Source organism: Toxoplasma gondii, chromosome VIIa, assembly GCF_000006565.2.
Source record: "Toxoplasma gondii ME49 chromosome VIIa, whole genome shotgun sequence".
In the NCBI taxonomy this organism is placed as follows: Eukaryota; Apicomplexa; class Conoidasida; order Eucoccidiorida; family Sarcocystidae; genus Toxoplasma; species Toxoplasma gondii.
The window spans coordinates 4277669-4288380 of NC_031474.1; the positions used below are offsets into that span (position 1 = coordinate 4277669).

Below are 10712 nucleotides of genomic sequence, written 5' to 3' on the forward strand. Positions count from 1 at the left end.
AAGACAATCGAGGCGGCGGCCGACAAGACAGAACGAGGAACGAGGTCCAGTGTCCCCATGGCGTGTTAGACTTCGAGCGATTCTTGTCTATTCTTTTGAATTATTGAAGCCTTTTGCGACGTAGAAACGAAGTACGGCATACTTTTCGGGATGGGCGAAGCTGTACCGCTCTGGTCCGATAGTACTACGCCCGGGACTCGCAGTGTGTGCAATTTTGGCCTCAGCTCGTTCCACTTGTGTCTGCAGCTGCAGAACATTGTGAGTTTGTCTCCGTAGCGAAAGCCTCTTTCTTCCCTTGCCAAGTTACTAACCACTGTGGACACGATGGTTCACTCTTGGGCGAGAGCGTTCATGAAGCGTGGAGTCCTCGCCGCCCTCGCCGCTGTTTGCATCGCCGCACGTGTCTCGGGAACTCCAGCGACGAGCAATACATGCGTGCTGGCAGAGCCTGGCGCAGACCTCAGTGTCGAAAACCACACACGCGTGGCGCTTTCAGTGACTCGGGCTGGCCAGCAAGTTTTTTTCACTTGCCCTGACGGTTCTCCGCTTGACCCGACCCGTGCAGTGCAGCAGGGTCGGTTCTACGCGGCTTCCGCCGACGGAACGACCTGCTTGTCGTCACAAGCCCCTGAGGCGTTGAGTGACAAAGTCCCGGGTTCTTACCTGACGGTCATCAAAGGCGAAGGCATATCCGAAACGACGGTTGCGTTCTTCGTGCCTGCACTCCCCGCGACGGCGCAGAATGTCTGCTTCTCGTGCTCAGGCAGAGCGGCAAACAAGCAAGACTGCCCCGTCGTCATCTCGATCGCGGGACGCACAGTCGGCCGCGCCGTGGAAGGCAAGTGTTTCTATCATAGCTTTCGAGAGAGGTTGGACACAAACGCTAGTCAAGAAAGAAACAGATCCACTGCATCGTACCAACGTGTTCTGAATGAGTGGTGACGTCGTGTGATCGAGAGCGTCTTTAAAAATATGTTCCTCGCGCTGAAAGTAGGCTGAATGCAGCAAACAAGACGTGAATCCTTCACGGTGTGTAAATGTGCATGTACTAGAGAAGAGCAGTTCGAGATCTACTTGCAGCCTCCGTTGTTGTGTGAATATCGATAGCTCCGTTGTTTTCGGGCTGCTGTCTTCCGATGCTGTAGCCCGTCGGGCGTCTATCTAGCTGATATGACCTGGGTCTCAGGCAGCGTGTCGCGAGGTCAGGCATTCAGTTCTGTTTCAGGAAAAGTGAGGTGGTATGTTTGGGTGGCCGTTCCGTGCAACAACCGAAGATTTTGGCAACTCGAGTCTCCCCCAACACAGGGTAGTGCGTGTGCATTGTCAGGTGGGCGTCCCTGTATGTGTGTCTCTGCCGTTCGTTTGTCGTATCTTCATTACAAGGCGGAAGCGTCCATGCTTATGATGTGCGCTACAGAGGATCTCACTTGCAACGGAGAGGGCGAGAAAAAGATTGCAGTTACAGAGCCCGGCACCCTCACCTTGCATTGCGGCACAGAGACCCCCACCGCGGACCCCACCCTCGCCCGGGGAAATGTGTTCACTGGTGCTGACTGCACAGAAAAAGTTGAACTGAATACAGTGCTCAAAGACGCGACTCTGGAGGTTAAACCGCAAGAACAAACACCGCCTGCTCAGAACCCCGACGAAAAGAAGGACTATGTCCTTAAGGTGACGTCGATGCCAGAAGCCACCCAGCAAATTTGCCTCAAGTGTGTACAACTAGAAAATGAGAAAACAACGACACCACAAAAGACTTGCACCTTCAAAATTGCTGTCGGCAAAGACGCAGAAGTAGACAGTGCAGGGTTCAGACCCTCGGTTGTCTCTGGTGTTGCCGTTGGCGTTTTTGTCTTGGCCTCCTCTCTCATTCAGTAGAGACCCCCCCCCGCGGATTTTCCGGTGTACGGCAGGATTAGCTGCGTAGAAGCGTTTCAACACGGTACGTTTCTTGCTTTTTTCCCGCGCCCCCAGAGAAGCATCGCGGAGGCGCCTCGTTTTACCCACACGACAGTCCTTTCTGGCTGTGTCTACCTGACAGGTAGTCGAAAACGGGAAGCGAAGCTCTGTTCTCAAAACTAGGACAGTTTTCGTTTCTCCCGCGATTGAGTACAGCAGACGGAAGCCCGTTGATACTTTGTTCCTCCCCAGGGAACTCTTTTGTACGATTTATTTTCACGAGAGTAACTGCGAGCTTGGTGCCCTCTGATGTGTTTTGTATGGCATTTGCGAGTCTGCGTCAACTGACACAAGACAAACGAACTGGCAGTGCGCTCGCTGGCTTCTGCGCACTCTACTGCATCTTGGGAACGGCCCGACACTTGTAGAGGGAACAGGAAGGTGCAGTTGTGGCTGAATTGACGATTAGCTGCAGAAGTCTGACGAATATCCTAGTGCAGATTTCCACGTAACAAAAAGGTTTATCTTACCAAAAATTATCGGACGTTTCAGAGATACTCAGGCCCGCTTTTCGGCTTTGTAAGGGACAGGAGTGAAGAATGCTTATGCGATGTTCTTTTGGAGCGACAAGCTGTGGATCGGTGAGGCCCAGCGCACCCGTAGACGCACACAGAGGACAGTAGAACAGGAACCTTAGAAAAGAGCGTGGTGTCAATCCCGAGAAAGGAACGTTTTCGTGGCATCGCGTTATCCTATGAGTGTAGTCACTGAATGCGGGAGAAGCAGTGCGGCTCACAATGCACGTACTTTTGAGGTGAATGACACGAGGCGGTTTCACTCCTGCATCGGTTTTAGCAGTCAAGAATTCACGATGGCCATTTCTTGTCCCGCAATTATCCCTGAATCCGAGGCGCAGGCGGTGTACGGTAAGTGTACATGCTTGTCAGTGATTCATGTAGATAACTTCGTTCATACGTACTACACGCAAGTGAATTAGAGTTGCTTGACGGATGCTACGTTACGGTTCTGTCATCCAAGAAGTATCCGTCGATGGTAAGAGAATATCCGAAAAAAGGAAAATGCAGCAACAAACAGGTCTGCGAGTGCGGAAACAGAAAACGATCACCTTTCATCTTCCCCTTAATATTTCCTGTCTACCTTCTCGCTTCCTTTGTTTCCCCTGCCTTCACTATCCTCATTCAACGCTTGACTGTGCCTAGCTCATGCCATGATCGGCGATAAGCTGTCGCCATTTGACCCCCTTTCTGATGACACACAAGAGCCTCTCAGTTTACCCGATGCACAGACGTTGTAATTTCCCTACGGCAGCCAGCGCAAGAAAACCAACGCCAAACGCAGGCAAACCTCACGAAGGGATTTTCGTTCATGCGAGTGGAAGAACCGAAAAGTTGCCACACACCGCGTGCACAATACAACATCTCTTTTAAAGTGATTGTAGAAAGCAGACAAACAACGACGCAAGACAGTTGCGCAATCATCCCCGTCGCCTCGCCCGCGTCCCCTTTCCTCTCCATGCATTAAACATGCAAGAGACAGTACGTGCATGCATATATATATATATATATATATATATACATGCATGTGCGCATGTACAGAAATGTACGTTAGTTCTAGTTGAGAGTTGCGGGAGACCAGAGAGCGCCTGTAGAGCAGTCAGATTCCCCTGCTTGCAACTGCATTGACGACAGAGAATTAAGTTAGCTTCGGTTTCTTTGCCAGCGGTTCTTCTCCAGTTAGAGCTGCAAAGGAAACAAAGATGCGCAGCAAAGTCACACCACACCGCCCACAGGCACCGTTCCATTTCGCGCCTCATGGAATCTCAGCGCTCGGAATCTTCGGAAGGATGGAGACCGTAAGCGTTGAAAGAAGCAAATACTAGAGTCGATGCGGAAAAAGAAACGATGAAAGTGAAACACAGGGACATGCAGGAGCATTCCTCAAGCGCTTCTGAACCTACGCATAGGCAAGGCAACGGCGGGTCTAGGCGGCGTTTAGGATACTGACATGCGTAGACGAAACACAAATGTGAATAAAGGAGAACGACGGGGACCGGCAACCACAACATGTGACGCGGCAAGAGACGCCACAGAACGCGTGTGAAATGCAACAAAGAAAACGGCAAGTCTGAAAAAGCATCGAAAAGTATAAAACAACGCAGCAGGAGAGCTTACAAGCATATGGATTGTACTGATCCTTCAAGAAGAACACGGTTTTCCTGTCACTCGCGCGCCTGCAGAGAGCGAGCAAAAGACGCACCAGTCAACTGCTCGACAGCGAAGAACTTCCGACAAGAAATAAAACAAACAAAGCTCGGTCGATTCTCCCCCTAACGTTCTCAAAACACAGATGAGATTGCTGACATATTGCAACCGTCACATATATATATATATATATATAGGTCAACACATACATATGTATAAGGTTGATTTACACAACAGTATATGTGCGTGAATATAATGTGGAGTTTCCTATTCCATTATTCGATAAACGTAGTAGGTTTACATGACTAAGCTTATCTGTTCTAGTTGGTGTTTGTAACACAACCTCTTAAAGACTCGTCCTTCTGTTTTTCCACTTTTCCCCAGCGCTAAGCTCGGTCTGTTTCCGTCTCGCGCATGATTTTGTCTCATTCGTCTGCTTCACTCTTTGCTCTTCTGTTCCGGTTCTTCCACGTTCGCTGCGAACATGCACTGCCCTATCGCGCTTTTCCTCACTTCCTCGGCTCCGCTATTTCTTCGACCACTTGCCGCACGAAGGACAATGGCTGGCCCGTCTGCATCGCAATTTGCTTCAGCTGCAGCCCGTTCGCTCCAGCGGCTTCAAAAATCGAGAAAAGCCGGAGTTTCAGTGAATCCTCGTCAATCGTGACCACCGCTTTCTTCTCTGAAAAAAACAAGCGAGGCAGCAGTCCAACGCTTTGCCCACCACATCCGCCTTCCAAGATTCACAAGAAAAACTACGGAAAAAACGAGAAACCGATCCTGAACACATCGCTGTAATCGCAGGCGTTGTCCGTGTACTCATATATATATATATATATGTATATATATATATATGCATGCATATATATGCGTGACAAATATATACATATATATATATATATATGCATATATGCACGGCATGCATACGTGTATACATACGCATGCACGGGAGCTTACGTGCCCGAGGATCACGTATACAACAGGCGCAAATCATCTGTCTCACTTGGCTGCATACATTCACGCGTTTACGGAGAAAAGCGTCATAAGTGTACACACGTATGTGCGGACAGAGGGAGATGATATCCTGGATGGAGCGCGGAAGAGATGTTTGTGTTAAGACAGACACTTTTGCAAGTATATCGGTTTTTCGTACGTTTCGCCGTCCGCGTCCGCGCAGCCTCTGCCGCGCTCAGGCCACCGCGACGACCTCCCAGCATGGAGAATTCGTCGTCTTCTTCTGCAACTCCTGCCGAGCTCGCAGCCGCAGGCTTTGGTGTGTGGAAGTGGAAGAGCTGAAGAGAAAGAAGATTCGAGGGAATCATGGCGTGAAGAAGGAGTGGAAAAATGAGAAAGATAGAGTGAAACTACGGATTTCGTCTTGCCACTGGCGAGGAAATCTCGGAATGTCGAGACTTGTTCCTCACTTCCTCCTACCCCTGTCTCTGCCCAAGTCCTTTGCTTTCTTCTTCTCCCTTCTCTTCGCCCATTCTTCTCCTTCCTCTTGTGCGTTCCTTCTCTCTGCTCTCTTTTCCACGTCTATCCTCTCTCCCTTTCTTTCCTTCCTCTCCTTCCTCTCCTTCGTCGTCTCTTCTCTCGCTTCCACCTGGCTCGTCCCTCTTCCCTTTGTGTCTCTCTGTCCTCTGGGTCTTCCTACAGTTGCAGTGGAGTCGAATCCGGTGTCTCTGCGGGTTTCCTCGATCGTTCCGCGCGTCTTGAAGACGTCCGTGGTTTCGTGTCTCCTCCGCAAGAAAGTGTGGTAGGTCTGGTCGAGAAGCGGAACGAAATTCGACGACTCTTCCACGACGCAGAGGACGTCTGCAGCAGCCGGAAAGGAAGCGCCGCTCTGCTGCTGCAGCACGAACAGCTTGTTCGGCTTCACAGATGCACACTGAAGATGGCAGGTGGGTGCCGGCGCGCGGGTCTTCTGGCCCGGGGCCTCTTGGCCCGGGGCCTCGCCCTTCTCCGACGCCCGCCCCGCCTCGCTGCGTTGCTCCGCCATGCCGAAGATGCACTTCTTCTTCGACTTCGGATCTCCGTAAGTCACCCCTACGACCGTTTGCTTCTCTGCGGCGCGCCAAGCAGCTGCCACGAAGGGCGGAACCTTTATCAAAGTCACGTGCGGCAGGGGAGTTGCGGACTGAATTTTCGCAGGAAGAAACGGCGCCGCTTCCCGGTAGCTCAGATCCGCCGCGTTCTGCTGCGGACCCGTTCGCCCCCGCCCCGCGCGCCCCGAAGAGACACCCGCAGCGCCCGCGGAAGAAGAACTCGACCCCCCTCCCTGGAGAGAGGAAGAAGCTGCAGAGGCCATCTTGGCAAACGAAGAGAAAACAGAGGAACGGGACGGTCGGCGAGACACTCGCAAATGGGCGAGAAAGAGAGGCGAGAGAGGAGAGAACGCGGGGAAGTGGAGACAGAAGAGACAGAAGCGAGGAAAGAGAGAGAGGAGAGACGGAAGAGAGGGAAGAGAGAGAGGAGAGAGAGGGAAGAGAGGGAAGAAAGGGAAGAGAGGGAAGAGAGAAAAGGGAGATACAGGGAAGAACGGGAAAGCGATGCTCTTCTTGGCGTCCGTAGGTCTGAGTGGAGAAGAAAGAGAGGCTGGAAAGAGGGGGAAACGTTTTTTCGAGGAAACGCACAGGCGCTCTGTGAACGCGATTGCCAATCTGTCTGAATTTATCCTTGGAAGATCCTTGCAAGAGCAACACTGGTGAAGAAAAGAACGCACAGGCACATGCAAAAAATCGAGTCCTTTTTCCGGGCGAAAAAATAGAGAGAGACAGCGAAACGGCCGAGTAATTGGAAGCTTCAAACAGCGGGAAAAGCAGAAGAATGGTGGACCGGTACCGCTGAGTCTGTGTAGTGCCTTGTTGCGTCACAGCGTCGAAAAACGGGGCAAAAACCGTTTCTTCTGCCCGAGCATTGCACACGCTCGTCTTCCGGTCCTCCTCTCCTCACTACCTGTCTTTTTTCTCCTCTATTTCCCCTCCTTTCCTCTCTGCCTCCGTGGTTCTCTTTCCCTGGCGCCGGACCTCTGAGCGCTCTGCTTGCCCCGCTCTACGTTCTCACTTTCGTCCACAGAGCTGGAATCTGAAACTCCTGCTTCTTCTCACCGAGCGTAACTCAGGCCGCTTCTCCTTTGCCCTTCCTCTCCAGAAAAAGAAGCCGAAAAGTCACGATTGACGCCGACATAGCCGCGCCTCGATTCCCGGAACAGAGTGCAGAGACAGCAGGAAACAAAAAGTTTCACGAGACACGAACCCCAACAATGCTCGACTTTCATCCCTGCAAGCGACACATCTCCCCGGAGACAAACAGCAGAAGTCAAGAGGACAGAAAGGACAACATGAGCGCGTGAGAAGTGCGACAATCGACGAAAAAGACAAACACAAGCCGGACTGGCGCGAGGCTCCGCACATGCAGTGAAAACGCTGGCAACCTTTACTCATAGTAACGCGCATGAGGCCGTGTACGCGGTCACGAGTTTCATCTGCATATGCGTATCTATGCGTGTTTGTGAGAGAATTGGATTCCTGAGAATGTTTTGAACGGATGGTTGTCAGTAACGCATATTTGTTTCCTTTCTGCACGGAAGCGAAGCATGCAGCAAGCGACTTATGCCCTCGTGGTGTTTCTGTAATCCCAGGCACCCACTGTAGACGGGACTGGGCATTCCGGGTCATAAACTGTTGACGAAGTAGCATTCGGCGATTCAGAGCTCGAATAGCACATAGGAATCGTCCCTGCAGTTATGGATGCCGCGCTAAGAGTCTTTGTATCCGCAGATGCGTCGCTCGATCATCCGTCAAGTGATGAAAAGAACTGACAGACTGCGCGATTGCTACACAACTCGCCAGCCTTTACACTCTAGCCGTATGTACAAATATAGATGTTTCTAAGGAGACAGTTACATGCTTGTCAGCAGACTGTGGAACATTAGTAAATGCAAAAGTTCATGTTAAATTGGGAAAACACGGTTTCTCCAACCCGCCTCTCTTCGGTGAAGACAGAACGGGCCACTCCTCCTATATTCCCCGTCACGAAACACCCCATGCTTGCTTCGCTAAACATCTGAAAAGCGGCACTTAGCCTGTCTCTCTGTGTGTCACAAGTTAGCAGTGAGCATGTGAGGTCACTGAGTCTTCTTCACAGATATGTGAATGTATATATACGCTCATACATGGGCATTTTGTATTTGCACGTGAACCAATACAAGGACTTACATCCAGCGACTGCGGCTTTCCTGGAACAGGGCCAGCTGCCACACAAACTCTGAAGAGTTGTATGGAAAGTCGCGTTCACGAATACTCTCCTAGAGTATGACTGGCACTGAAAGAATGTGTAAAAGTGCTGTCAGTGGACAACCGCAAGGAGCGCTGACGGAGACATGCTCGTCAACTGTTTGGATGAACAGGACCACCGTGCTGGGAGTCAAAAGATGAAGCTCTTCTCCAGGGGCCAGTGCCGTCAGAGAATTCTCAGCCGCGGTGAAACCTTTACAGCGAGAAGTGATGAAAAAAAGCTTTCTTCGGGTTCGTCAAATGTACGAAGAGGGAAGGTGAAAAAACCATAGAGCGGCACCTCCACTCCAACAAGCTCGACAGTACAACACAGCTCGAGTGTCTGTCCATTCAACGACACCGAAATCTTTTTTAAAGGAAGACTTTCACTGGTTTCCACTGGAAGTGCATGCTTTTGGCCGCGCCATCACGTTACCACCCCAGCAGCGAAATTTCTCTGCACAACTTGGGCGCTTTGACTTCAGGAAGGCACTCTGTCATTGCGGTGTCGCATACATGTATATATATATATATATATACATGCCTACAAACATATACCTACACATGCAAATGTAGATTGACTTATTTACGCTTCTCTCCGCAAGACCATCGATGCCGATAAAGACATCGAAGCGTCTACCGTTTCCAACGGCGTCCTCGTTTAAATGTTTCACTTGTTCGCCGGAAGAGAGGATGTTCTGACCCTTTCTCGTCGCTGTGTCCCTCCGATTCGCGTTTGATTTTCTTCTCCCTTTCTCCTTTGTCACTTTCGCGCGTTTCTTGGGTACGCGGCTGCCGCCCCGCGAGTCTCTCGTCACTTGTTTCTGCGCTTCTAAATGTGTGTGTGCTACCTAGGCTCCGCGCTGCCTGCTCTGCACTACACACGTCAGGCATCTCTGCATTCGCGAAGGGGTAGAGCGAGAGAGCTGCTTCTCCGTTCTTCGTAGACTGGCGGCGCTGGAGGAGCAGCCAAGCCGCAGCGGCGGCGATGCCCCACAAGTCTGCGGCAACAATTTTCCCCTCAAGAATCCAGTTCTGCAGTAAAAAGAAGAAAGGAAGATACTCGTTCGGGATTGTGCAGAGGCCGTAGACGTCGGCCTCGCCTCCCGGATGCGTCCTGCTCCAGACGTAGAGGAGAAACGTGCAGACCGTCTGCAGCAGATGGTCGCTGGGAATCTGCTGCAGCGCCGCCAGGCTGTACGTACACCCCAGCGCGAAGGCAAGCATGCGCTGAAAGGCGGCGGGCGCGTGCGTCCGCTGAAAGTGGGTTTCGAGGCCTCCCAAGTAGGCGTGAACGAAGGAAAAGGAGAGCAGAGACGACAGCGAGAACGGGCCGAGGAAGAATAGCGAAGAAAGCAGGCGTTGGAGCTCGCGACCGCGCCGGAGTGCCTCTGCGTCGAACAGCAGCGCCGAAGGCGCAAAGTGCCGCGACGAAGAAAAAGACGACAGGAGCGACAGTGCCGCCGCAATCGACAGATACCCCTTTGTCAGCTTCGGCGTCGCCTTCCACTGGCGCACCACAAACGACGTGAGAGGAGACTCAAACGCCTCAGCAGTCGCAGCGGTGGCGTCTGCATCTTCGTCTGTCGAGCCTTCGTCAGCGAAAAACCCCTGTGAATCGGCAGCTTCGTGTGAACAGGAGTCCCTGCGTTCCGAAAACGCTCCCTCCCCCTCCTCCGCCTTTTTCTTCCTCTTCCCCCAAGAAAAAACGTCCTTCAAGCCAAACAGAAAGGCGACAGGGCCTTCCACCCTGCGGCACAACCTGCCGTGGTTAGGGAACCGAGAAAGGCCGGAGACCCGCGCCTTCCGATTCCGTCGGTCCCTCTCCGGGTGTCCAGACACCGCGTCGACGAAAAGCGTCGACCCACGCGTAGGCTGCGTACAGGCCCGACCAGACACCTTGCGTCTGTTTTGTTCACCTAGGCGGAAGCGCCTTGCATTGTCTTTACTGCAAATGGCGGACGAAGGAGCAAGACGAGGAAAGGCAAGGGCGACTGGCGCCCTCGCGAAGCGTCCATCAGAGATTGGAGATGCAAATCGGGACAGCTGGGCCTTTCCGGACAAGAGCGGCGGCGAGAGAAGCAGAGGGCTAGACAAGTCGCGAGTCGAAAGGCTTCTTACAATCTTCTGGAAAGAGAAAGAACTACGTCCACCGCCTCTTTCTCCGACAGAGAGGCGACACGGCTGCGAAACGGTCTGAGAAACGTTGTCGTTTCTCGGGGCAGCATCCAGTCTCACTAGAGGTTGACGGCCCTCAGGCGCGACGAGAGCGAGCCCCTCAAGTGACTCTAAGAGGAGGCTCGCCGTAGCGCTGTAG

At 52.2% G+C, this 10712-nt stretch overlaps 3 protein-coding genes across 3 annotated transcripts; 2 read left to right on the top strand and 1 right to left on the bottom strand.

The window, feature by feature from the left end:
• The first annotated feature begins 11 nt into the window (after positions 1-11).
• SRS39 (SAG-related sequence SRS39) lies at positions 12-2307 on the top strand. Its single transcript, XM_002371361.2, has 2 exons — positions 12-838; positions 1418-2307. The coding sequence occupies exons 1-2, from the start codon at positions 325-327 to the stop codon at positions 1876-1878; spliced, it is 975 nt and encodes a 324-aa protein (XP_002371402.1). The 5' UTR covers positions 12-324; the 3' UTR covers positions 1879-2307.
• Positions 2308-2666: 359 nt separating this feature from the next.
• On the bottom strand, positions 2667-7616 carry TGME49_281950 (membrane protein, putative). The gene is made up of 5 exons (XM_018781883.1): positions 5776-7616; positions 5275-5413; positions 4635-4803; positions 4092-4150; positions 2667-3659 (listed from the first exon to the last, which is right to left on the bottom strand). Exons 1-5 carry the CDS (start codon positions 6427-6429, stop codon positions 3613-3615), a joined length of 1068 nt encoding a protein of 355 aa, XP_018637461.1. The 5' UTR covers positions 6430-7616; the 3' UTR covers positions 2667-3612.
• Positions 7617-8553: 937 nt separating this feature from the next.
• Positions 8554-9742, top strand: TGME49_281955 (hypothetical protein; the record flags this gene model as incomplete). The annotated part of the gene is made up of 3 exons (XM_018781884.1): positions 8554-8647; positions 9251-9280; positions 9522-9742. 3 exons carry the CDS (start codon positions 8554-8556, stop codon positions 9740-9742), a joined length of 345 nt encoding a protein of 114 aa, XP_018637462.1.
• Between the last annotated feature and the right edge of the window lie 970 nt (positions 9743-10712).